Source organism: Loxodonta africana, chromosome 4 (assembly GCF_030014295.1).
Source record: "Loxodonta africana isolate mLoxAfr1 chromosome 4, mLoxAfr1.hap2, whole genome shotgun sequence".
Classification (NCBI taxonomy): domain Eukaryota; kingdom Metazoa; phylum Chordata; class Mammalia; order Proboscidea; family Elephantidae; genus Loxodonta; species Loxodonta africana.
The window spans coordinates 153,858,548-153,886,391 of record NC_087345.1 but is presented as its reverse complement, the minus strand read 5'-3'; the positions used below and the strand labels follow the sequence as shown (position 1 = coordinate 153,886,391).

The window sequence follows — 27,844 nt, the reverse complement described above, 5'->3', positions numbered from 1 at the left end:
AAAAAAGCATTTTAAACAATTTTTTGCAAAACTGGTGACGTGATTAAAATTACATTACCCCAAACAGCGCAAATCATGAATACCAAAATCACACTGCCTTTGATATAGAGAATCATCCATCCGTACATTAACAGGGAATAGTAAAAAAAAAAAAATCTGTTATATAGAATTTTTTTTTTTTTTTTTTTATGTACAAGATTTATTGAAACCAGATCACTAAAGCTCTGGGTGTCTGTTGGGACCTGGAAATACCTTTGTTACCGAGGACCGGATGTATTAATGTTAATCACTAAAACAGGATTCTACCAGTGTGAGATATACTAGAACCAGTTAACAAGCAGCACCTGAAAAAGACTGATATTAAGAAAATTCTGTGCAAAGATCCATGGGCCAAATTTTGCCTCTCCAGCGGCCTCCCTATTCAGCAGAGCCACGTCCTGTTTTTAAGAGGGGGATGGAAGGGTCCCCTGACCTCTGCAGGCTCACCATGTCAGATAAACACAGCAACCAAAGAAACAGAGGGAGATCTGACTGAATACGTGGGGGTCAGTTTATCTGACATCTATACAAAACTAAATGCTCGCCCCAGTGAGAGGGTATCCACTTATCAGAGTTCAGTGATCAGTAAGAAATACAGTTGTGTCGCTGCAATGTCAGTCTGCAGATTTGTGTTTCTTAAAGACAAAAACAAAACCTGTTTTTAGATATCGAGCAATGCTTTGCTCAATCACTAACAGAGGAAATTGATTTTTACCTCCATTTTAGAAAAGGAGCCGCAGTATTTCTTTGTGCTGAAAAATTCCCTTTAACTTACACAAACTGCATGTTCTTGGGTCTCTGGGAGAGCTGTCTTCTAGAAACCATGGGACCATGTAGTCACTAGTATGGAAAGGTGAAGAGGATGAAATTTCTGTGACCAAAAAAAAAAAAAAAAGTCCTGTTGATTTTTTTTTCTTTGCTTGAAGTTTGTTCTGCCTTTTTGAAGAACGTTTGTGAATTATTGTAAACTACACTTGGCTTACTGGTATCTGAAAGCTCCAGGTTGGCAGGTCTTTGTAATCAGGCACTATAATGCCTTTCAGGCAGATCGTAGGTTAAAGGAAGAATTTAAGAAGATCAACACGAAAAGAAGACAAAGAGCCGATTTTCTTCTAAAAGACCCCCCCCTTTTTTTTCCAGTAACGTAAACATTTGTACAGATTGCTATCTTTAAAAAGATGCAGTTATTTTCTTGCCTAGCTGACGGATAGCGCCGAAAACTGATTAATCTAAAACAGCAGCCAGTAAGTCACAACTCCTAGTCAACTGAGGCCATTACTTTGCACTAACATTGCTACTCTGACTCAAAGCTAGTTTTAAATCCTTATTAGACCATTTGCTCACTTGGAGGTATATTTTCCTATAGTTTTTGTAATTGGCCACTTGGAATAAAGCAGCTGGCACAGATCATATGGTTAGAGAAATATCAATAGATTTGCCGACTCTTAGGTAAATAGTAGAAAATACTCAGACAGTTACGTTTGGAGTAGTTAACATGTGGAATACAGCTGACGTAACCTGACAGTATCTTCAGTACTCAAACTTGCAAATTTTCCTGTTGAAAACCTCCTATAAAAAAGTCATTTGTTAGGCATAAGACGTAATTATCAGCCCAAAGAAGAATTTTTTCAAAAAGAATTTTAAATTGAAATAATTCTCATATATTACTTAACAAAAACCAAGAAAGGGAAGTGTGATGTTTTCCCATGATTGAGAAATAACATTGAGGGCTATGTGGAATTCAGGGCCAGCTGGAACCTTCCTGTCCTGCAACACCACTTGAAGGAATAGAATCTGAAAATCTGAAACAAGATGTTAAGTGGAAAAGTTGTAAATCATTACATGAAGCTTTATTTTGTGTCCAAGCGGCCATTTTACTGAGCTTTGACGTATGTTATTCTCCAGAGTTTCACATTTTTCAAACATCGAGAAGTACTTGGATAAGACATTTCTGCAGGATATTATTCAAATCCTATGGGACTTATTTAGATATAAAATAAGAAGGAAATTCTGTATTGGGATAGCTTATCTCTTTTGGTGAGCTGTTATTTAATATCAGAATCATATTTTGAGTTAACTTTGTGAGTAGCAAAAAGGGTTGTGGCCGTGACACTGATTTTTTCTGAGATAATATCTTAGTCAAAAGGTTATTTTAGAAAATCTATCAGTTGTTTCTCCTTGTGCTCTTAGAGTAAAATTATTTGCCTTAAATTATAGGTTTATAAAAAAAAATAAACTTGCTTTGAATTTTACAAGTTTACAACTATGTTAGAAATTCACAAGGTTTTCATCTCATCCTAGGAAAGCAGACTCACTAAAATGCATTTTCTAATGCTAATGGCTCTGATGAAGAAAAAAGTCTTTCCTTTTATAAATTAACAATTAGTATCAGAAATAAACATGTTTGTCAGTTTGCCCCTCTATATGGTGAGAGCAGTGACAGTTCAGTGTAGAATTCCTCCCTTCCATGCTGGAGACCCAGGTTCGATTCCCAGCCAGTATACCTCATGTGTAGCCACCACCCACCTGTCAGTGGAGGCTTGCATGTTGCAGTGATGCTGAACAGGTTTTGGTGGAGCTTCCAGATTAAGATGGACTAGGAAGAAAGGTCTGGTGATCTGCTTCCAAAAATCAGCCAATAAAAACCCTATGGATCACACCGGTCCAATGTCGTTATGCATGAGGTCACCGTGAGTCAGGGGCTGACAACAATAACAACAGATAGTAAATTGGTGTTGCATATTTATCCATGACACATGCCCAGAATCCAGAATCCTACCCTGGAAAAAAAGAAAATTCTTAGAGGGGCCCCAGGTGCTTCCATTTGTCTGCAAATGGTCAAACACCATGATAGGAGAGGCGTCCTACATTCCCATGATGGTAAGCCATTACACAACATTTGCACAACCATTGGCTTTGCCATAACCATCGGCTTTGCTGAGCCTGCCCTACACACCTGAAAAAGTATGTGGTAGGAAGGTGGGAAGCAAGTGTTCTCTCTGTCTTTGTTGTAACCTGAACTTTACCGTGGTTCACAAAAAAAGAAGAGGAGGAAAGAGAAAGGAAAAGAGATTGTTTCCTGAGTGAGTTTGAAATCTCATTGACGAACAAAATGCTATAGCTTTCCTCCTCCATCTGTCTCAGAGTTTTCTCAATCTACTGTGCTACTCAACACAGTAAGACAGATTCAAGTGCATACCTACCTGCACCCTCAGGATCCCAGTGTTGCAGAATTCAGAATCTTTCAGGTTTTAGACAAGTAATTCAGGACATATGCCTTATAATCCTTCATACCCTTGTCAGGGTCTGGGGCAGCACCCGAGATCAAACACATTAACACATCTGCCCTAAAAATATGGGTGTTCACACAAAGTGGGTAGCATAAAAGTCCACCTTGCCTCATACGAGCTAAAAAAAAAAAAGGTTGATTTCTTAGAGATTTTTGGAATTGAGCACCTGCTGTCCTTTTTTTTTTAATTAAGAAAACCCTCTCCCCGAAGACCTTTGCCTCCATAATGCTCTCATAAAATAAGGAGCAGTTACTGTGGCTGTGTCATGGTGTTCCTGTTTCTGAACTTCAGGCCATCCCTTCCCTTCCTGTTGCACTCGTGTGACTTTCTGGCTTCAGTGCAGTACTGTTTTTGTACCAGTGCAACTCAAAGCAGTTGGCGTCAAGAAGAATGCTTCTCCCTAAGCACGTTCTGTTTGCCCACGAGTTTCTCCTACAGATATGGACAGCATCTCTCATTTGACCCAAAGGGAATTTCCTGAAAAAAGTATTTTCTAATTTTTTTAAGGAGAACACACACATGGACTTTGCTTATCCTTCTGTCACATTGGGTTATTGTTATCTTTCATTATGGTATCTTGGATAAATGTGTTGCTGTGGTTCATTTTTGGCAAATTCCTTATTTGATCTATTGATAGAAATCTTAGTTTTCCCAGTAGATCATTTAAACTTTCTATATTTTATAAGCAGTATAGGCAATAGAAGACAGGCCTATCATCTCAAAAATCCCCTAAATGAAAGACCAAAAAAGCATTTGAGATACCACTGTTGTGCTGGCAACATTAATAAAGCTACGTGAAAGTTTTAAGTAAAATCTGGTTAATATTAAAAATGAGGCCCCTCGGTGGTGCAAACGGTTGACACGCTTGCTGCTACAACCGAAAGGTTGGAGATTCAAGTCCACCCAGAGGCCTCAGAAGAAAGGCTTGGCGATCTACTTCCAAAAAATCAGCCATTGAAAACCCTACGGAGCACAGTTTTACTCAGACACGCAGGGGGTTGCCATGAGTTGAAGTCGACTCAAAATCAACTGGTTAATATTAAAAATAAGAAGACGGGAATTTTATTCTCAGCTTAGCAACTAACTCTCTAAGAGACTTTTTTCTTTTTCTAAAAATGGGACATGACCACAGTGCATTGTTTTAAGATGCTTTTTTCCAATTGGTATGCAGTGATTCATCAGGTGGAATGAACTCTGCAGGGGCTGGAAAGGTCAAAGTGGCAGACAGTGAGAGAAGAAGCCATGGGCTTCCCAGCACATTTGTTAGGCTATAGCCTCACAAGTCTGAGGCAGAGTGACCAGGTGTCCCATTAGGGCAGTTTCCTGATACTCAGCCACAGTAGTTTGGCCAGATCACCTGACAGGGCTGAACGCCCCTAAGTTATTGCAGATGTTTATGGATAGCAGAAAGGCAAATAGGAAGTTTCTACATATTTGTCCTTTGGGAAGAATTAAGAGCCATGGATCCCTTCCAGAATGTAATGGATTTGGATGGGCTTCACGCCTTGATGATTTCTTGTTTTATTTTCCTATGTAACCTTGTACTGGGGGAAGGGGAGAAGGAAAGGCCAGAGAACCCACTGCATGCTTCACCAAAGAAGTCAAACCTGCGACTGTCATCAGGAAAATGTGTTTGCCGACAAACTGGTTATTTAGTGGGTAACATGAACTCTTCCTTCTTTAGTTCCTTCCTTCCCCAAATACACTTGAAATGTGGTGGGTGTGAGTAAACCCAAACTTAAGCTTCAGGTCAATAAAGGCGCAAACTAATTGCCTTTCTCACAGTTTCATCTGATGAAGGCTTATGGTGCCCTTTCAATATTTGACGTACCTTTCTAGGCACTGATGATTAAGTCAGTGAATCACATCCCTGTTCTCAGGGAGCTTACAGTTAAATTGGGGAGATCCAAAAAGTAAGTCATCATTGTATGCTCTTAAGTATTTAGCAAACTATTTGTTTAAACTATGTCTTAACAGCATGCCAGCAAGGACTCTAAACAATACTTGGGAGTTGAATTGAATTTGCCTTAACACCGGGAGCTTACCTGTTTGACAACCTCCAGTGGCTACCCATTACCTACCAAATAAACTTGAACCCTCTCAGCACGGCATGAGAGTCCTCAAAAATCCTGTGCCTAATCTGCCTTTTCAGCCATTTTTATCATTAACCGGATATATCCCATCCACTCCAGTTGGCCTTCTCAGTTCAAATTATCTGACCTCTGTGACTTTATTCCACTAAGAATATGACATTCCTATCCTTTACTCCAGGCAAGACCACCCCAAGATCCTGCCATTACAGCAGAGCCCACAGGGGCCCTTCTGCCTTCTGAACTTTAGAATTTGCTGTTTGAATTGACATGGTCAGGCACTGTCCCATATGCCAGTTATCTTATGTGCACATCTTGACTCCCCAGCTAAACTGCAGGCAAGATAAGAACTGTGTCTCATCATTTGGGGGTGGGGGGTTGGTAAGAACTGTGTCTCATCATTTTTTGGATCCCCTATAATACTTTACGGGCTCTGGTGGTACAATGGTTAAGCACTCGCACTCGGTGGCTAACCTAAAGGTCAGCGGTTCGAACCTCCCAGCCACTCCATGGGAGAAAAGACCTGGCAATCTGCTCCTGTAAAGACTACAGCCTAGGAAATCCTATGGGGCAGCTCTGCTCTCTCCTTTAAGGTGGCTATGAGTCAGAATTGACTCAGCAGCACACAACAACAATAAACAATACTTTGTATATATCAGAGACTCCATAAATGCTTCAGCTTATTGATTATTACCTAATAAATCTTTGCCTTGTCACTTAGATTAGAACAGTTCAATTACTTTTATTTATTGATTCAAAGAATAAGAAATGAGCTCTTTCTTCTGGCTAGTTGTTCAAACCTAGGATTCACAAACCTCATCATCACTGTTTATAGTCCATGTGAAAAAGGCCCTTTCTGGGAGGAGGTATATCATCTCCCAATGTCCATGTGGTTCGTTGTCACTACATAAATGAACTTAAAGTATCAGTACGGTTTTCCCCAGGAGTACTTGGTCCAGGGGTAGAGCTTGAGTCCATTGCTGTTGGTGGCCTTCCCAGCTGCGTACACGTGGAATGGCACACCCTCTGTTAGCAGCAGTAGGTATTAGGATGTTCACCATCCAGATACCTCAGGAGCTGCCCATCTGTGACTGCTGTATTCCTTCCTTCTTTCATATTGATTTATTGAGCTCCTGTCTTACTGCTTTTTAGATGTTACTGCCCAGGCTCCTATTATTGTTGCCGTTAGGCGTTAGGTTGTTAGTCAATTTCAACTCATACCAACCCCACGTGACAGAGCAGAACTGCCCCATGGGGTTTTCTAGGCTGTAATCATTATTGGAGATCACCAGGTCTTTCTTCCACATAGCCACTGGGTGGGTTTGAACTGCCGACCTTTTGGTTTGCAGCGGAGCACTTAACTATTGTGCCACCAGGGCTCCTTCCCGGGGTCCTAGTCACCAATATTTGCCTGGTTTTGTATGAGCAGTGCAGAAGCTGCTGACATAGCCTAGGCTAGAAGTATGGCTCACCAAAGGCAGGGCTTCACGATGGGAGCCTTCGCAACTCCAGCCAAGGCTTCTGAGGCTCTTTGGTGACCAGTCTAAGGGAACACTTTCAGAATCAGACCCATCCAAAATTGGATGGCACTAATTGCCTCTGGAAGTAGCAAGTGCATGGAAACACCACAGATGTGCTGACCTGGGGCAGAGGCCGTCCACTGAGTGTTGAAGAGGGAACTCAGGCATGTGAAAAGGCTGGTTAAACTAGGGGAGCTAAAGCATCTTCCATCCCTGACATGGGAGTCTGTGCCGAAAAGAATTCCTATTCCCGGGGCCGGAGGCATAAAACCTCCTAATAGCACCAGGCAGTCCAATTCACACTTTTTAAGTAGTTTCTGGGCCTTGTCAAAAGCAAAAGTTTTTTTTTAGTCATATTTCAGAAAACAGTTTCCAGTGTATGGTGAGTCCAAGCAAAGAGAACTGGCGTTGCATTTAGTGAAGCAACAGCTCTGAAAAAGAGACGGCAGTTAATGGTGCCCCTTCTTGGAGCTCCAGGGAGCTTCTCTGGGCTCCTTCCCCCCAAGTGTGCACACACCTCCCAGGCCCTAAGCCTCCACGGTGCTCAGGGGTGCCAGGTCCGTGCTTCCTCTCTGACAGCAGGGTTTAAGAGGGAGACCACGGCCATCTGTAAGCACTCTGCTCTGGTTTCTGCCCTCAGAGGGGAGGCTGTGCGGCTCAGTGTGTTGTGTGCCTTTTTCATCTCTAGTAAATAAATAGATAAAGGCCCCCTTCCTCCCACCACTTTTCATTAAAAAGGAACAGATGTGGGGTCTCTCAGACAGGACAGCTGGGTCAGGTCGTATCAAATAGTGTGCTTATTTTCTCAGTCTGATCGCATTTCTTGCCTTCTCTCTGTCTCCCTCCCTCTCTTTCAGCAATGAAGTGGTGAGGAGTGACTTGAAGAAGCTGCCAGCTCTTCCCACCCAAGCCCTGAAGGAGCACCCTTCCCTGGCCTACTGGTACGCTCTACCCTTCTCTGTAAATCTCAGGCATTCCCTCCCAGAGCTAGCCCCAGGGGAGGGAGGTGCATGGGGCTCGGGGCAACTGGATTTACCCTCTAGGATTACTCCAAGTGGGATTAAATGACTTGTGTCTTCATGAAACGGAGTCCCTGGGTGGTGTAAATGGTTAAGGGCTCAGCTGCTAACCGAAAGGCTGGAAGTTCCAGCTCACCCGAGAGGTGCTTTGAAAGAAAGTTCTGGCAACCTACTTCTGAGAAACCAGCCACTGACAACCCTATGGAGCACAGTTCTATTCTGACACACATGGGGTCGCTGTGAGTCAGTATCAACTCGATGGCAGCTGGCGGTGGTGGAGGTCTCTTCATGAAGCCGTTTTCTGCATTTATTTAAATCACCTGTTGTATGAGACCCTTCCTTTTTCTATTTCCTTTCTTAAAAAAAAAAAAAAAAACACTTCTAAAATTTCACTTTGGAAGCATTGCCTCCTTAGAGAGCCTTTCATGTGCAGCTAGGGTTTCATTTTGGAATTCTTGTCATTCGATGACAGGATGTGTGAGGTTTTGTGATGTGGGAGAACTACAGGGTTTTTTTTTTTTCCCCCTCTGCAGAAGAGAGAAATTGATTCTTTATTTTCCCACAGTGTTTCATATCTCCTGATTTAGCTGCCGTGTAACGGTATGCCGTAGTTCGTCTGTCAGGCTCCAGATTACTGATTCTGAATGAATCAGGCATTTGATGGTGGTTTCAGTCACAGTGGAGCGGGGCTGGCATGCCTGGGTGTTGTGTGGAAATCCTGCCGGGCTCCCAAGCCTTGACCACTTGGTCCTTTCAAAAGTACAGTGCTGCTTCCCCAGGACCCTGCAGACTCCTTAACCAAAATCATCATGACTGCTGGTGTTTAAAAAACAAACTTAGAACAAGTCAACCCTGATAAACTACAGCTTGTGACTCTTGAATACATCTGTGTATACTTTATGAAATATATGAGTTACTAATATTTCATCTCTTCTAGACACTTTTCGAGTCTGCAAACTCATTTTTCCATCATCTGGGTGGCTTTAAGAGATTCCTTTGTTAAGATAGGGCATGTCTGGATGCAGAGTTCATTAGCAGGAAAAACTCCAGCTCGTAAATTATTTCTTCCTAAGCAAGTACCATGATGGAGAAACAGAGCCCAGAGTGAGGGAGCCGCTCCTGTGGCCGAGAGAACTTTTCGGTGTTCTGGAACCCCTAATTTTATCTCCGTGCTGTTTTATTGCCACTCGTCTTTCAGTAACATAGGTGTAGATAAATAATGGCTTTATATAATTACAGTCTTCCCCGAAAAAGCAAAATCTGTTTAACCTACAGGGATTATGCGTGTATCAGCTCCCAGACTTCCAGTCTTGCAGTCTGTGCACATGAACACAAAAAATAACATTCCTGCCTCCTTGTTCCTGAAGCCCTCCTGTCCTCATGCCCAATTCTTTAAGCTCCCAGGGCCTTGCCTTCTATATGCTCCCAGCTTTTCACTTTCAGGAAACCAAAGGTGAAGGTGATGGAAAAAGGTAACTCTGACACCAGGAGTTTTCTATGATGGGCATATATTTGCCAGGAGGGCTGTATCGTTGATGGGTCATCTGGAGTCAGAGTTGCCTTTAGCCTAGTCCATCCCCCAACCATCTCTTATTCATTTGTTTACAAGAATCTTTTGGAGTCTTGGTGGCACAGTGGTTAGCAGCTCAGCTGCTAACCAAAAAGGTCAGCAGTTCGAATCCACCAGCCACTCCTTGGAAACCCAACGGGGCAGATCTGCTCTGTCCTATAGGGTCACTGTGAGTCAGAATCAACTCAACAGCAGCAGGTTCGAGTTATGCTCATTTCAGAGTTATGCCCTCTGTTTCCTCTCTGTCTCTCTGGAATTTTCTTTCATTATTTCCACAATCTGCTCTGTGCCCACGTGCCATAGCGTCGCTAAAAGTTGGAATCAAATCAAGAGCGACTGCTTTTTTGTTTTAATGCACGTACTTTCTCTTTTATAAATATGAATGTCATCATCTGTATCCACATCTGAGCTATCTTGCCGGAGCATCCCTGTACCTTGGTGACCAGCCCAGCACGTTCCCTGTGCCTTATTTAGACCTATTAGTGGCCATACCACTATCTGAGTGCACTTAGAGGGCAGCAGGACAGAGGGAAGGGTATTTTTGAAGCAGGTCTCCTTAGGCTTCACAGCCCAGATTATGTACAGAGAAGCCAGCATCATGGACTATCCTGACGATGCACTGCTTAAAAAAAGAGAAAAAAAAGACCCTTCATCATATCTCACTGTAGTGAACTAGTATTTAATATTGCGGCCTGCCTGGATTTTTAAAAACCAAACACTTAAGGAAAGGGATAAATGCTGTTCGTGCTTCAAGTATAGAATGGAGATAGATAACAGAGCTAGGAGACCAAGTTGTTCCAAGTTTTTCCCTCCCGGCCTCAGCATCCTCATTCATCATCAAGATTTACCCTGATGCTTCTTGGTAGAGGTAACCTCTTCCCACACCTCCATCACAGTCCCAGGCCATTTCCTCCTCTCAGGTTGCCCTGATCATTCCTGAATGGTTCACAGTTCTCAGGGCTCCCCCACTGTCACAGGCATTCAAAGACAAGCCAGACCACTTTCACACCAAAATAACCCATGGGGAGCCCACCCACGTTAGTCAGGGGAGGCATTATAATGTGGTGAGCCAAGCATTGGGTTTCAGAATCCCAGCCAAGTCTCCGAATTATGGGGTAACGACAGTCTGGGTAACTTTCATTCCTTCTCTGCTACCTCGATTTCTCCAACTGTATAATGAGATTAGCCATACCAGCCTACTTCAGGATGTAATTAAGAGAGGACATATAGAGTCATATAATGGAACGGAATGGAACAGAATGGAATGGAATGGAATGCGGATAATAATGCTGAGTGAACATGTAATTGGGAGAAAGATGTGGCAGTCTTCTTCCGTAAAGATTACAGCCTTGGAAACCCTGTGGGGCAGTTCTCTGTCCTGTAGGGTCGCTATGAGTCGGAATCAACTCGACAGAAGTGGGTTTGTTTTTTTATTTATTTATTTTTCTTTTTAAACATTCAATAATCCTATCTGTTAACCTTCCTCAAGCATTTAACAAGTGTGGACTTCTCACACCAAGTATTTGCCTACCTAGGAGAGGTATCTGAGACCGAACATTAGAATTATGTGACCAGGGCCACAGCACCAGGCAGGGTCAGAGCCCTGACCTGGATTTTCCTTGGCGGGCCTAGCTTGTGAATGGCAGGCCAGCCTACAGTGCCTGAAGGACAGCTTCCTTCACTCTAGAATCACTGACTTCTGCAGGCGGGTGGCTCCTCCTACACAGAGAACCACATTGTCCTTACCCTGTTTCCCCTTCAAGAGCCTTGGAATTTCCTGGGCCCCCTTGTCTGTGTAGAGACCATTTAACTTAACTGCACGACCCAGCCCACGGCTGCGGCACCGTCAGCTTTGGCAGTTTACCTGTCCCCTTTCAAGTAACACTTTACTGTGTCCTCCAAACAGTTTTTTGGAATTCAGTTTATTTTGATGCCTGGGTTTCTGATAGCGTATTTCATTTAGTCTCATTCACAAATCTGGGGCATTCGGAAATGTGGTGGTCTGCAAAGCTAGGTGCATTTCCAAAACCTATTGCCATTGAGTCGATTTCAGCCATCTGTCAATTCCAGAAGAGGATGGGAGTGGGGCAGAGGACAGAATAGGTTTTCAGTAAGCATTGCATGTACTAGCAGACAATGGGACCACCCACTGCTGTCCAGTTGATTCTGACTCATAGTGACCCATAGGATTTCCAAGGCTGTAAATCTCTATGGAAGCAGACTGCCACATCTCTCTCCTGCAGAGCTGCTGGTAGTTTTGAACCGCTGACTTTCAGTTAACAGTCAATCATTTAACCACTGCACTACTAGGGCTCCTTAGCCAATGGTGGGCCCATGATGTTTAAATTGGGGCAACTACCACAGCCAACTGGCAGTGTTCAGCCTGTTCTGACTCATGGTGACGCCATGTGTGTCAGAGTAGAACTGTGCTCCATAGGGCTTTCAATGGCTGATTTTTCAGAAGTAGATCACCAGGCCTTTCTTTCAAGGTGCCTCTGGGTGGACATGAACCCCCAACCTTTCAGTTAGCTGCTAAGCATGTTAACCATCTGCACCAGCCAGGGCACTCAAACTGAGGCAAAGGGAATGGGAAAAAATGAGGAAGGTATAGATAGTTATTGTGGCTTCACCAGTGGGCTCAGACAGCAGGAGACTCAGGGCGAGGTAGATGGCAAAGGTTTCTGCGGCTGTCAGGCACTGTGGGGGCTTGTGGTGGGGCCACTCAGCTGGTAAACAGCTGCACAGCTGCCTGAAGGTGTTTTTGACTTTACCTGGTATTCTTCCTGAGCCTTGCTTGTGTTCACAGCTACAGCAGTATGTTGATTTTCTTCTCCCCATCTCACCCCATGGGTCATCTCTCCAAGAGCTAAAAAGGAAAAAGGCTCATGTTAACACTGAGTTGCTTGACCCTGGATCTAGGAGTTGACCTCACAAAATTCTAGATCATGTGGTAGGAAATGGCCATGGATTTAGTCAGTAGGTGAGGAGAAGAGCTAGAAAAAACACCCTGAACCTCTTGACACAAGTCTGCTGGTCCACTGAGGTTGGGCCTACTCCTGAGATGTTTGGACTCATATCCATCAGTGGATGGATGTGAGGCCATCTGCCTACTCCTGCATCCCTGTGATTGCCAAAAGGAAGCTCCTCAGGAGTTCTCTGTCAGGAGAGGACTTTGTCTTACTTGAAGGAGAAATTCCAAAATATGGCTGGATTTGCTCCTGGAGCAGAGGGTGCCCAGACCCCACGGAAGTGGCTCTCCAAGAAGAGAAAAGCCCCTCACAGCTCACCAACCTGTATTCTGAGTATTGATAAAGACACTGTTTTGTGAAGAACTTTATCTTTCAGTCATGTACCAAGTTTTAGACAACTGAAATTAAAAAATATTAATTGAAGTTTGAAAGATAATTACCCCTAAGTTAGGATATATGTTATTGTTGTTGTCAGATGCCATTGAGTTAGTTCCGACTCATAGCAACCCTATATACAGCAGAACGAGACACTGCCCAGTCCTGTACCATCCTCACAATCGTTATTATGCTTGAGCGCACCGTTGTACTCACTGTGTCCATCCATCCTTCCTCTTTTTCACTGACTCTCTACCAAGCATGATTTCCTTCTCCAAGAACTGGTCCTTCTCGCTAACATGTCCAAATTATGTGAGACAAAGTGTCTCCAGCATTGCTTCTAAGAAGCATTTTGGTTGTACCTCTTCCAAGACAGATCTGTTCGTTCTTCTGGCAGTCCATAGGCATATAGACTAGGACATGTAGTCTAGCTTAAAAAAAAAAAAAAAGGGCAGATGAAATAAACCTTTAGATAAATTCTGGGATAATAAATTAACGATAATAAAGGTTAACTAATGAGAAGTTACCACTCCTAGGATCGCCTCCTGTCAGAAATTTTACTGAGAACAGACAGGAGTTCACTTTGCCTGTGGTGAGAAGGAGTCTGGAGCAGAAGAGTGAGAAATAAGGTTCTCCAAGCTGGGCTGGCCAGATCATGGAGGCAGAGATGTTTGGACTCATATCCATCAGTGGATGGATGTGAGGCCATCTGCCTACTCCTGCATCCCTGTGATTGCCAAAGTTGGCTCTGCCGTTCTGAAGGCACTGGTGGGAGCAGCTACCACGCTCACCTCAGTGGGCACCAGAGTCACTTTCTGGAGAACGCCCTGTGCTGCCGAGGCTGCCCTCTGCACTGTCAAAGAAAGGCATGCCTCGCCATTATCCCCCAAGGAGTAAGCTAACCTCTTCTTGTTTTAGAGCTAAGATTTCAAAAGATAAAAGACTGCCCATCTAATTACTGCTAGTTGGCTGGTTGTTGTTTCTCCACTGCTCCTCTGAGGCTTTTGTTGCTTTATGGTTTATATTAACCAGACCAAAATTCCAGAACTTTCCCATCCTCCTTGGAAGCATTTAATCCCTGACTAATTCAGGTAGGTAGGTTGTAGGGGGAATCCTTGGGTGGTACAAAGGGTAACACGCTCAGCTACTAACTGAAAGGTTGAAGGTTCCAGTTCATCCCAGAGGTGCCTTGAAAGAAAGTTCTGACAATCTACTTCTGAAAAGGCAGCCACTGAAAACCCTGTGGGGCACAGTTCTCCCCTGACACACATGGGGCCACCATGAATCAGAGTTGACTATGCAGCAGCGGGTTAGTTGGTTAGGTTGTGGGGTACTCTGTTCAGGTCAACTCATACCCTCCCCACATTGCAACCTGTATAGACAGGATTAAGGGGGACAAGAGGAGACAGAAGGAGAACCTGAGAGAATATAACCAGGGTGTCCACTCCTGGTCTCTGCTTTGTATAAGCTCTGGCCAGTCAGTTCTTCTTCACATGATGCTGCTCAGTGTCCCTCCCCACTGGTAACAGATATGTGCTCCCTGGTTCTTCCTCATCTCCCATACAATAGTCCCTTGGAAGGGGCTGACCCAAAACATGGGCTGTAATCTTATCTCACTGAGTATAAGTCCAACATAGAGAATTGAGTCCTTTAAGGGAAAACAAACATTCTCTAGTAAATCTATAACTTGAGGGATTTCACCCAGGCTGAGTTTGGAAATGCCACTTTAGGACAGAGCATTTTCCTGGAGCACTTGGCTCCTTGGAGCTTCTCATGGGGCTGGTTGGGCTCAGGAGAAGTATTTCAGTTAGCAAGATGCTTGGCTGTTGACTTGGGGACTATAATAACAGAAATCTTTTCTTCTAATTCCAGTGAAGACAGAGTCATCGAGCACTACAAGAAACTGAATGGCCAGACAAGAGGTCAAGCAATTGTGAAGTAAGTGGACCTTCCCTATGCTCATGAGGATTGCATTTGTTTGTGTTAATATATCATATGCCAAGATGGTTAAATTCTGCTTGGGAAGGCGTGTCTCTGGGGATGATATTTCCATTTAATTTTCAAGTAAATAACCACTGAGAACTTTACCACACACACGAAAAAATGTATATGATACCAGTTCTGTTGACTAACCAGCCTGTGCACATTGTTTGTGTGTGTGTGTTGTCTTCCCAATTCTTCAGCTACATGAGCATCGTGGAATCTCTCCCAACCTACGGGGTTCATTATTATGCAGTGAAGGTAAGTGAACCCTCCTTAGAGAACACATTTTGCAAAGGTTGCCAAGCCTGTCCTAAAGCAAAAACCAGCAAACAAATAAAAACTTTCTCATGTTTTCTTTTCCATCTTATCAAAGTTTGTTTGTAGGTGGTGGGGAAGAGGCTTGGTCAGGAAGATTGCATGCTAGGGAAGTTGCGGGCAGCTGAATTTTATCCCAAGTACAGCAAGACTTGACAGAGTCACTCTCCAAAACTGATTTTCCCTTTTGTGAAGTAGGTAGAATAAACCCCTACTTCCCTGCACTCAGTCAAATCCTGGGAGAGCAGGTCTGCTCTAATTAAGGGGGATGGCTCTCCCTATACCCCTTAATTACAGAGCTACTCTGTAGGAAAACTCCATCTAAATACAATGATAGAGAAAGAAAGCTTTGAGCTGCATCAGCAGTGTTTTCCTTGGTGGTCAAATGCCATGTTGGTAACTTTACAGAACTAGGATTACAGGGTTACAAATTGAGTACATAACCACAAACGTCTTCTTAAATATTGCAATGGCAAGTCCAATGTGACATTGATCCCGTTCTGAATTCTTTTTAATTTTGTGTAAAATGTCCCAGACCGGGACCTCACCTTTAAAATAATAGCTAATGATGTCCCAGAGACCCGTTTTCTGTGATGAAAAAGGATAACTTCCTTTCTGTCTCCTTCCTTAATTTGCCCCATATGAAAAGTTTAACGTTAAATTTATTACCTAAAGTCCAGCAAAAAGAGTAGAAAACACTTCTACGCTCAAGAAAAGTTCCACCATACAACCTGAGAGTCTCTGGGTCCTCCACCAGTTTCTTTCACTTGTTTCCACCCAACTATATTTTTAATTCCTTAGACTAGAACACTTTTCATTCACCTTTGTGTCATCCATGGCAGCTGGTTTAATATGCTACATGTCATTTGTATGCATTTAATTACCTATATCTCCAGTAAACCTCAGCTCCTTGGTAGCAAAGACTATGTATTTATTGTCTTCTACTGTTTATTCCCAGAACATAGGGTAGTGTCTTGCATATAGTAGAAGCACCTTCCCACCCTGTGCTGCCCTTGGCCTGTTAGGGGCATCCTGGATAAAGTGGAAGCACTTGTTGCTTTGATTTCTTCATCTTTAAAATTAGAGGCATCCCCTTCAAAAGTCTCCATGGCCCCTTCTAGCTCTAAGAGTCAATGACAGTTTCTGCGCTCAGAAGGTCATGTTATTAGAATGCTCAGCATATCTCAAATTGTCCTTCGTGGTGAGTGAAGGACCTAGCTTTGCAAGCACAGTCTTAAAAAAAAAAAAAAAAAACAGGACATTGATTACTTATTTATAAAGGGTGAAGGGCCTGTGGCTGTGCTGCTGATTAGGAATAGAGTTGGGCCCCAGCCCAAGGGCTCTTTCATGTCACTCTTCACATAACGGACAACGATTAGAGAATGGGGCTCATCCATTAAGGTACAAAGTAGAGAATTAGCTTCCATCCATTTCAAGGAAATTGCATTTTTCTTCACCTTCAGATGACCAGGAAGTATCCTCTTGGTTTGTGTTTATCTTCTCCAGACCCCATTTCTACCCACACTCCTTTTTATGTCCTAGGACAAGCAGGGAATACCTTGGTGGCTGGGGCTGAGCTACAAAGGAATCTTCCAGTATGACTACCATGATAAAGTGAAGCCAAGGAAGGTAAGCATGTTCTTTTCTGTGGGATTAATTACTCTTAGATGGGTAGAGGAACAGGTGTAGAAATGAATAAAGATGCTATCTGGTACAGCCGAAGGGCCTCTGGGCTCACCAGTCCCCAGCTAGTATGAGTATATACAAATTGTTGTTGTTGTTAGGTGCTGTCGAGTCAGTTCCGACTGGTAACGATCCTATATCCGTCATGTACATCAGGTTGAAATAATGCCTGGTCCTGCACCATCTTCACAATCGTTGTTGAGTTTGAGCCCATTGTTGCAGCCATTGTGTCAATCCATCTCGTTGAGGGTCTTCCTCTTTTTTGCTAACCCTCTACTCTACCAAGCATGATGTCCTTTTTCAGGGACTGATCCTTCCTCATAACATGCCAAAGTATGTAAAATGAAGTCTTGCCATCCTTGCTTCTAAGGAGCATTCTATCTGTACTTCTTCCAAGATGGATTTGTTTGTTCTTCTGGCAGTCCATGGTATATTCAATATTCTTCCCTAATGCCATAATTCAAATGCATCAGTTCTTCTTTGGTCTTCATTATTCATTGTCCAGCTTTCTCATGCATATGAGGCAATTGAAAACACCATGGCTTGGGTCAGGCGCACCTTAGTCCTCAAAATGACACCCTTTGCTTTTTAACACTTTAAAGAGATCTTTTGCAGCAGATTTGTCCGATGCCACATGTCGTTTGATTTCTTGACTTCTGTTTCCATGGGCGTCAATGTATACAAATTACCCCACAGTAATCTAGTCTGAGCTTTCCGAGTAAATACAGTTTCTCCCTGTGACTGAGGAAACCTAAACTGTTACACTTATTTAAGATAAGGTGACTGCCTCAGTTCTCCCAATGCAAAAGGATTAAAGGACTTTGAGGAACTATTGTCTGCCTTAATTTACCAGGGTGCTATATATACATTGGGAAAATAAAGTAACATCTCTCTTGAATCTTGAAGCCAACCTAAGTTCTCTCAAAGGTTTTTTGGAGCAGGAAGGTGTGCAGGCTAAAGGAAGAGATGGTAGGTCAAACAGAGGTGAAAAATAAAGAATAAGAGAAGTTCTTGGAGATCCAGTAAATATTTATGGCATGTTAGAAGTGATCAGAAATCTGGGAAAATAAAGCCATTTGCCAATGAAAAGGTAAAGCAGAGGGAGCTCTGCAAAGTCATTGTAAACATAAAACAAAGTGTTCGAAGCGGGCACAGCATTTGCCTTTTGTCTCTGTTTTTATTTACACACATTTTTCGGACCAGAACAAATTAAAAAATTATAATGGAAAAATATCTCTGAGGCAAGTGCTGTCAGTCACATTCTCTGGCAAAGATTAAGGGGGCAACGGTATGCGTTGAAACCCTAAAACATATATTAAAAGTCTATCAAAACCACGCTTGCTTTAGGGGAGGGAAAGCAATATTGATCCATTATGTCATTCCATGTTGGTTTCCAAGCTTCTTTATCCATGAGTAGGATTGAAAACCACACTACATTTCTGAGCTTATCTTAATCTGTCCAGTTAACATCTGCCTGAGCCAACTTCTTTAGTATATTGACAGGAAAAAGGAAAAAAAAAAGGCTTTATGTTGGAAGGACTTTCATTCCATGGATCAGTGCATCAGTTAAGTTCTAAGAAAAGACTGTGAGCAAATGATGGATTGCTTAGAATCTTGGGAACAATCGGGAGGAATCAGGCTCTTGAGGGCGTACGTTGTTTTACGTGGCTGTCTCCAAAACCTCTTCAGTTTCCACTGAAATGCTGCAAGAGGTGAATTGTACCCTGCATTCTTATTTTTTCCCTTTTTGTTTTCCTTGACTGTAGGGTCCATACTTCCGCCTCACTTTATCTTTCTTCCTGTTTGCTCTGTGCCTATTCCCTGTGCAGCCTTTTTAATTTTCAGTGCTTTTTCTTCTCTAGTTCTGTCTTCACACCCTCCTTTTTACATCGACTTTCCTTCTCCTTTCAACCTGCCTGGCCGTTTTTTTCCACTTGCAAAAGGCAAAAATACTCCTAGATCCTTTAGCAAAATCCTGGTCACAGTTTATTCAGCTCTTTTTTGCCTGCATGTGGTAGAACAGCAAGGCCAAAGTGGATAACTGAGATTTATGGCAGAATTAATTAAAATCCAGTGGTTGAAATTTCCTCTCCCACTAAGCTTTTTTGAAAGACATACTAACAAGTATTCATACTTGTTCAGTTTAATTTGTTGATCTCTTTAAGCTTTCTTTATTTCTGCTTGACCCACTCTAATTGAGGTATTGGTGAAGATTGATAAGGTAATGAGATAGCACTTGATATTTGTAATACATGGCGTGAGACACATAAGCGAGGGCTCAATAAATTGCAACTATTATTGTAAGGCTCTAAAACAGACTTCAAGATAAGGGGAAATAAGAAGCCAAAGGTGTGAATAATCAGCCACTGAGTGAAAGAATTTACTATAATTTGTGGAACTTATCTGGGCCAGGGAATTAAAAATATTAAAAGGTCAGTGTATTTTTCCAGGTCATTGGCTCTAACTCAAACTGAGTTGTTATTTATAATAACTTATGCTTCTGTAGCCTCTGAGGAAATAGTTGGAATTCTCAAGCCTATTACTAATTGAGGGACAACCAAGTTATCCAAGTCATTGTTCATTCATTCATTCAAAGAACATTTATTGCGTACTTGTTATGTACCATGTACACTATAGGGCATTGGGGTAAATAAGACATAACTCATGTACTTGAAGCCTGCCCAGTCAATCAGGGAGAGCAATGTGTGATGATTGCACTGTGTTGCTACCTGCTATAAGAAGAAGTCTGTGTGAGCGTTGGTGGTGAATTAAATGAGGGAGTCATTGACTGGGCTTAAGGAGAAGAAGGAAGTCTTTACAGAGGCAGCCAAGCATGAGCTGGGTCTTAAAGGGTGAACAGAATTTCCCAGATGGACAAACGGGGCAGGGAGGCTGTCCAGGTACAAGACCAGCGTGCATGAAGACAGTGATGGGGAGCAGCATGGCATCACGGGAATCACACATTACCATTTGGGGCTAGAACGTAAGGGAGAGGAGAACAGCTGGAGAGGAGCTAACAAGTGATAGCTCTTGAAGGCTTTATAAGGAGTCAGGACTTCGTCCTCCCAGCTGTGGGAACCACAGAACACTGGAAGCAGAGGAGCAACGTATCAGATTTTCACTGTTACAGAAGCCTCATTCTGGCTTCTATGTGGAGGGTGGACTGGATGAATACAGGACAATACTTGCAAACCAGGGCATTGTTACAACAGTATAGGCCAGAAATGACGGAGGAGTTGAGGCTGGGTATCAGTAATAGGGAAAGAGAAGAGGAAATGAAAACAAGATGTTTAGAAGGTGGATGTTACCGATCAATTGTAGGAGGCAGAAGGCAGCAGTAAGGGAAGGTGGGAACCTAGAATGACTCCCAGGACACTTGATCGCTTATATTCCAAATGATACATATATCAGGTACTTACTGATCTTCACTAGTACCTCAACTAGAGTGGGGCAAGCAGAAATAAATGGAATATAAGAGAAGTGGAAATCTGAGATAAGTTCAGTTTAGGACTTGCAAAGTTTTAGGTTTGATGGAACATCCAGGTAGCTCCCTCTCCTCGTTCCTTCCTCTCTCCCTCCCCTCCCCCTCCCCTTCTCCCTCCCCCTCAGTAGGCAGTTGGATATTCATTTGGAGCTCAAAAGTATCAAGAATTTCCTAAGTACAGAGGGGACAGGAAAGCTGGTAATAGGGAACCCAAGGTTAAGAAGGGAGAGTGTTGACATGTTATGGAGTTGTTAGCCAATATCATAAAACAATATGTGTACTAACTGTTTAATGAGAAACTAGTTCTGTAAACCTTCACCTAAAGTACAATTAAAAAAAAAAAAAAAGAATTTTCTAAGTGCAACTGAACTGTAGAGACTGAGCAGAGAAAGGAAATCAGCACACCAGAGAACTCAACACTAGTTGTCAATGGGTGGAGTCTCTGGGTGGTGCAGATGGGTAATGTGCTGAACTGTTTACCAAAAGGTTGGAGGTTCAAGTCTAGCCAGAAGCACCTCAGAAGAAAGGCCTGGCAATCTGCTTCTGAAAAATCAGCCGTTGAAACCCTGTGCATCACAGTTCTACTCTGACACACGTGGGGCCACCATGAATCGGAGTTGACTCGAGGGCGACTGGTGGTAGTCGTGAGTAAGCGATTTAGTTCCCTATCACCGTGCCTGTAGGGTTGCTGTGAGTTGGAATCACCTCAGTGGCAACAGGTTGTTTTTTTTTTGTTTTATCGTCATTCTTACTGTGAGACACAGAGGCAGATCCAGTTTGCGGAGACGCCGAAGCTTAAACAATTTGGGGAGCCCTCTTTAAGAAATGAGTATACTCTCAGAATATAAAATTAAGAACCGATCTGTAAAAGGAAGTGAAGTCTAGGCTTCTTCAGCCTCACAGAGTATATACCTCTGCTAAAGCATCGGATGGGACTTGAATGCCAAACCCCTGAGCCATAGCTAAGGAGTCCCAGGTACCAGAAGACCTGGGCAGGGAGTCTGTTTCTTCTTCTCACACTCAGCATCATCACCATCCCTGAAAAGCCACGTTGGTTGTGTTTAACAGACACGTTGAGTCTCAGAATACCAAGAGTACAAACCCAGTTGGCGGCGTTCTGAATCTGAAGAGGCGCACACACATGAGAACGAGTATCAGTGCAAGTTCACCCACGAAGTGCCACACACTGCCGTACGTCAGACACTTACGTGAAACTGAATTTACAGATGCCAGAGCCGCATCCCTATCCTCCTGACCCCTACCCTTTACCCAGCCATTTGGACATTTAGAAGGCCTCGCAGTTGATTCCCATGTGCAGCAGAGCTGAGGACCACCACTTGCATCCCTCTGTGCTACCCCGACAAACTCAGGCTTGTGTCTAACCGTGCCTCTACTCCTGAGAGCTGGGGAATCCCGAAGCCCAGGACTCTGGCTGGGCGAGCGCCTCACGTGGCACAGTCCTCTAGGTGGCGCTCCTGTCTCTTGGCACTGCAGCCAGGCAGAGCTCGGCGGCCTCGAGCCGCCAGCAGTGCTCAGGAAACAGGGCGTGGCCCCCTGTTCTGTGCACGTGGGGCTCTTCTGCGGGGGCAGCTGCATCTCCAGCCCACGCAGCTGCCCCCGCCTAGCCACAGACCAAGGCCCTCCCTGACACTTCTGATCCAGTTCCGTGGCTGTGTCGGATGGCGCCACAATCATAAGAGCCAACATTCAAGTAGAGGCAGTGGCAGGGTGAGCCTCCTCCCTTTCCTTTGAAGGGCCTAGAGGCGTTCTCTGGTATGCACAGCTTTCATAGCGTCAGCAAACCATTAGCACCATCGGACATGCTCAGTAGCCTCCGAAGAGAATCCACTGAAGTGTTCCCATATGGCTCACTGAAAAAAAAAAAAACAAAACTGAAGAGACAGCTGAGTCTGTCCAGAAATAGGCCAAACTTAGCTTGTTCCAAGTTATCTGGTTGAGGGGCAGCTTGCCATTCTAGTTTCAGAGCCTGTCCTAGGTAGCCAGATCCTCACATGGAAGCTCAGGTGGCTTTGGGGGAGATACAGCAATACACAGGGTGTCTCAGAGGTGTAGTAGAGAAGAGAGAACATTTTTAGCCCCATCCTAATCATGTCCCCATTATCTGCTACCTGGACCTTCTAAACAGATAGGCTCCTAGCCTTGCTGAAGCAGGGACTTCAATGCAACCTCTGATGTGGGTAAGAAAGACAGCCTCTTTGCCCTCTGGGCACACATGTTGGGAACAGCTAGACATGTGGGGACACAGGCAGGCTGTGTTTCGGCTTTGGTGTGTGTTCAGAAACTCAAGGCCAACTTTAGTAGTATTTTAGAACCACATATGCAGAAGAATAGCCCCCCAAAATCTCTGTGAAAGCGGCAAACATGATCAGGATTTTTTTTTTTTTTTTCAAAATCTGCAATACGTGTACCCATAACCAAAAAACCAAATTTGTTGCCATCGAGTCAATTCTGACTCATAGCAACCCTGTAGGACAGAGTAGAACTGCCCCATAGGGTTTCCAAGGAGCAGCTGGTGGATTCAAACTGCCGACCTTTTGGTTAGCAGCTGTAGCTCTTAACCACTGTGCCACTAGAATATTGGTCCTTGCTTGCATACATGAATTCTTTGAAAAAGATCAGGCAGAACTCAAACAATATTTGAGAATAGGTTGCAGAATTTTTTACAAGCTATTAAATATCCCTTTATCAGTTCTCAGTAAATTCTTCTCTTTCCCTCCTTGACCCCAATGGTCTTTCTTCACTCATGCTTTGCCCCCTTCTCCCTACTTCTGTGCTGTTGTTCATAATAAATACTCTAACACTTAGAAAATCCCTTTTGGGATTCTCTTAGCTGTCCCCTCTTCTTTCTCATGGTTGTAGTTTAATAATGTTATACACAGTTCTGAGCATAGTAGCAGAGTCTGGGAGCTGGCAGTATCTATGTGTCCAAGTCTCTTGGTTGAGCAATGGTGAGAGAAGTAGGAGGGTCCAAGTGTTAAAAATCTTGCAGCCACAGAGATTATTTTGCCCTATTTTATCTGAGTTACCAAATTGTGCCTTAGTGTGTGCATGTATGTACCTGCGTAAAAAATGGAGCACTGCCTAATTAAGAACTTTTTTATTTCACAAGCTACAGTCCTTTTGGCTTCAGGGAATAATGAAACATTGCCAGATTAGCATTTGGGTACTTAAGGTAAATCTCGAGCTTCATCTTAGATTGCATTTACAGCCAAGTAAATAGACCTAGGAGTTCCTAAAGTGTTAACCCACTCGGCTGCTAACTGAAAGGGTGGAGGTTCACATCCACCCAGAGGTACCTCGTAAGAAAGACCTGGTGATCTGCTTCCAAAAAATCAGTCATTGGAAACCCTGTGGAGCGCAGTTCTACTCTGAGCACAAATGGGATCGCCATGAGTTCAGAGTCAACTCAACAGCAGCTGGTTAAAGAGTCCTGTTGTTGTTGTTAGGTGCCATAGAGTCGATGTGCGACTCATTAGTGACCCCACATGATAGAGTAGAACTGCCAGCCCCATTGGGTTTTTTTGGCTATAATCTTTACGGAAGCAGATTGCCAGGTTTTCTTCCCACAAAGTCACTGGGTGGGCTCAAACCACCATCCTCAGTTAACAGCTGAGTGCTTAACCATTGCACCACAAAAAAAAAAAAAACTTCCATCAAGTAAATTCCAACTCATGGCGACCCTATAGGACACAGCAGAATTGTCCCATAGGGTTTCCAAGCTGTAAATCTTTACAGAAGCAGACTACCACATCATTATCCTGCAGAGCGGCTAGTGGGTTCAAACTGCCAGCCTGCCTGTTGTCAGCCAAGGGCTTAACCACTGTGCCACCAGGGTGCCTTTAGAGAGACCTAGGCCATCAAAGGAAAAAATGCCAGCTGCAGAAATAAGCATCAACAGTGGTGTGCCCTGAGCTGGCTATCCCGCTGGTTTGGGGCAGTTGTGTTGATACAAGCAAGAGTTTTCCCTCATTCTTCCTAGAGAACATGTGAATGAAAATTAAATGATGAATGAAAATTAAATGATTTATGTTGAAGAGGCATTGTGTATTAGCTCTCTCTGAAAATGGATCACGTGCATCAGAGATAATTAAGTCTGGGCAAAGTCTGTCTCACACAGGGCTCCTTCTCCTAGAGAAGGAGGACCTTACATTCCTCAGGTCAAAGCCTGAGAAAGACAAATGCTCTCATTTCCAGGATAATCAGCCCCTTCCTTTGCAGCTCAGTCCCAAAGGTGTCTGGGGGACTAGGCTGTCCCACGCTAAAGACTCTCAACTCAACCAGTACAAGGTGAAGCTGTCTTCTCAGTCCTGTTGATATACTTTGCACTCCTCAACCCTGTAGACAGACCAGCCATCTAGTCATTAGAAGCCAAAAGAAATTAAGACAGAAAACACTTCCCGAACAGGGCTGGGCAAGTTAAAGACCCCTCCGGTAGGCTGTATCTGAGGCTGTAGGCATTAGAGATAGACGGTGTAAAGCGTGTGACCCAACAAAACCTCCCTCCAGAGTATCTGTAAAATCATTTTATCTTCATTATTTATAGATGCAGCCACTCACCAGCCCATATTAATGAAATCTCCCCACTGGGAAAAAACACAATACCAGTCCTTGTTACGTATTCAGCAGACAGCATTTACTTATTTATTTGATGTGTAATTAGGGGGGCTTTTATGTACACTTAGATGCACAATTAGGAGCACTGTGAGGTCCTTTCTGAGGCATTAGGAGAAGGAACCAGGCTAAATGGCCTGCCCTCATCCCCCAGCAGCCTGCGTGGGTTCCTGTGAGTCCTGAGAGTATTTTGGAAGTAGGGCTGTTAACTCAGGGAATTGATGCGTTATGGTCACCTCCTCGGATTAGTAAAGATTTTTGAACTGTATGAGATGATGAGCCAGGAAGGGAAAATAATATTTACAGGAAATATTCCATTAAATGTGATCTGACTCCCAGTGGAGTTGTCCTGCTAAATCATTCAGTGTAATCAGCACAGGTGACTTAGTCTTCGCTGCTGTGGGGATGCGCTTGACTCATTTTCTGGTCGCTGACCCTCTGCCCCGGCTGGCTCTGGGTGGGTGCTTCCCTCATTTCATTACCTGTGTTCCCCTTGGAAACCACCCCCTTACCCTCCTGGGAAAAGGACTCCACTTGCTATGTCCAGCATTCTTCGCATTTTGCAGCTTTTACTCATTCACAGTGGCGGATCAAAGGGCCTCCACCAGTTGCCCTTATCAGCCCTTCAGATCTCTCTGCAGTGGCCTGAGCGGACCTGGAAAAATTCAAAGCCTGTAGATGACAGGCCCTGGCTATGGGTCATCAAGAGGGACCTGCCTCAAAGCTGAGGAGCAGGCTGCCAGGGGGATAGTAGGGGGCAACAGGGAGTTACCAGTGGCTGCTGTTGTAAAGTAACTCCCTAAGAAAGAAAGTTGTTGTGTGCCATCGAGTTGATTCTGACTCACGGTGACCCTGTATGACACAGTAGACTGCCTCATAGGGTTTCCCAGGCTGTAATCTTTACAGGACATCTTTTCTCCTGCAGAGCTACTTGGTGAGTTCAAACCAACAGCATTTTGGCTAGCAGCCGAGTGCTTAAACATTGCACCACCAGGACTCCGAAGGAAGGGAAGAAGGGATGGAGGAAGGGAGGGGACATCTTCTAAGAAAATGTAGCTTCTATTCTCCAGCCACCAACATTAGACAGAGCTGAGTTGTCACCACCTGGAAAAGGATCCCAAACTCCCCTCCCGGAGAAGAATTGTAATCCCCTGAACACAGCGTTAGCGCTCTAGAACTGCAGTAGAGGGTTTGGCTATGAAATGCCCGCCCGTAAAATGGTGCCCATGTGATTGTTCCAGAGGAGAAGTCAGACTTACTGTGAGTCTCTGTGGCACTTGACTTGAGTTTGCCTCCAGTGGTGACAGAGGAAAGATGGCTGGAGACCAGCCTTCCTGCGCAGGCTGTACTGACGTCACAGCCCTGGCTGGCAAGTCACTCAGCCTCTCCAAGCTCAGCTTCTCTTCTCCAAAAGCTTGAGAGCAAGGTTTCCTGTCCACCACATTGAGTTCTTATAAACATTGAATGAAGCGCTTTAAAAACAAACAAGTTGTAAAACACTAGGCAAACTTAAGGCATTACGAATCACTGGCAGCACTTTAGAAAGCACCTTTAATTTTCTGAGACTTCTAGTTCACTAAAACACTTGGAGCGATTGGTGAGGTTGTGTGATTCTTCCTGCCTGATATTCATTCAGTTGTTCAATAAATATGTTTTGAGTCCTTATCATGCTGCAGGCCTCATTCTAGGTGCTGATACTGCAGTGAACAGAGACAAGGTCCCTGCCCTCACAGAACGTACATTTTAGGGGAAGACAGTCAAATGATAACATAAAATAAATATTTCACATAAAAAAAAACAAAAATCAAACCCATTTCCATCGGGTCAGTTCCAACTCATAGTGACCCTATAGGACAGAGTAGAACTGCCCCACAGGCTTTCCAAGGAGCAACTGGTGGATTCGAACTGCCAACCATTTGATTAGCAGCTGAGCTCTTAACCACTGTGCCACCAGGGCCCCATTTTACATATAGCATCAGAGAATTGGGTTATATGAAGGACACTAAGTCAGAACAAGGAAGAGTGGGAGGGTGGTGGATGGTCAGGAGTGGTTTCTCCAAGGAGGTGCCATTTTAGGTGAGTACTTCTGAGTGTTGCACGTTGGTTTCCCTGGGAAGTAAGAGTCTGAGATGGGTTAGCATGCAAGAAGTTTCCTGGGGAGTGTCCCTGGGATTGACACCAACAGGGAAAGTGAAGGATGAAGAATTGGGCAGAGAGAGAAATTGGACCAGGATGCAACCTCAAACGTTGCATCACTCCACCTGGGACAAAGCGCTGAAGGATGACCCTCAGAGCTGCCACTGAGGCTGGGGACTAAGTTTATACTGCAGTATACAGGTGACCCCAGGGAGGGGATTATGAAGTCAGGCAAGCAAGGTGGCTCTCTTCAGCTGAGGGCGATTTCCGAAGAGGGAGTAAGGCCTTCAATCCTGAAGGGAGAAGCTGGCCAACACAGCACTGTATCTTTTATAGCAACGGCCTTCAAAGTGTGGTCCCTGGCCCAGCAGCATCCACATCATCTGGGAACTTGCTAGAAATGCAGGGCTCCACTCAAGACTGACAGAATCAGAAACTGTGCAGGTGGCACTCAGCAATCTTATATTTTTACAAGCCTTCGAGGTGACTCAGATACATGCAGTAAAGTTTGTGAACCGCTGCTTTACATGCAGGCAGCAAGGAACTTTCCACGTGATCCTACTTTGTTGTTTCTGTTGTCATAAAGGTATGTTAGTCTGAGTTAAAATCAAATTCCTTCCTGAAGAGTACTGAGTTTCTGTCTGAAGTGATGAAAAACTTTTGGGAATAGTGGTGACGGTCGAATCTGTCTTGGAAGAAGTACAGCCAGAATGCTCCTTGGAAACAAGGATGGCAAGAC

The 27,844-nt window shown here is 44.0% G+C and overlaps 1 protein-coding gene across 4 annotated transcripts in view; it reads left to right on the top strand.

The window, feature by feature from the left end:
• FRMD4A (FERM domain containing 4A) overlaps positions 1–27,844 on the top strand; it is a 350,000-nt gene that overhangs the window by 241,345 nt on the left and 80,811 nt on the right. For all 4 annotated transcript variants that reach the window (XM_023548905.2, XM_010590718.3, XM_010590719.3 and 1 more), the window contains exons 8-11: positions 7,797–7,880; positions 14,745–14,810; positions 15,056–15,113; positions 16,713–16,799. In XM_023548905.2, the coding sequence (XP_023404673.1) occupies positions 7,797–7,880; positions 14,745–14,810; positions 15,056–15,113; positions 16,713–16,799 (295 nt within the window). The remainder of the gene's footprint in view (positions 1–7,796; positions 7,881–14,744; positions 14,811–15,055; positions 15,114–16,712; positions 16,800–27,844) is intronic.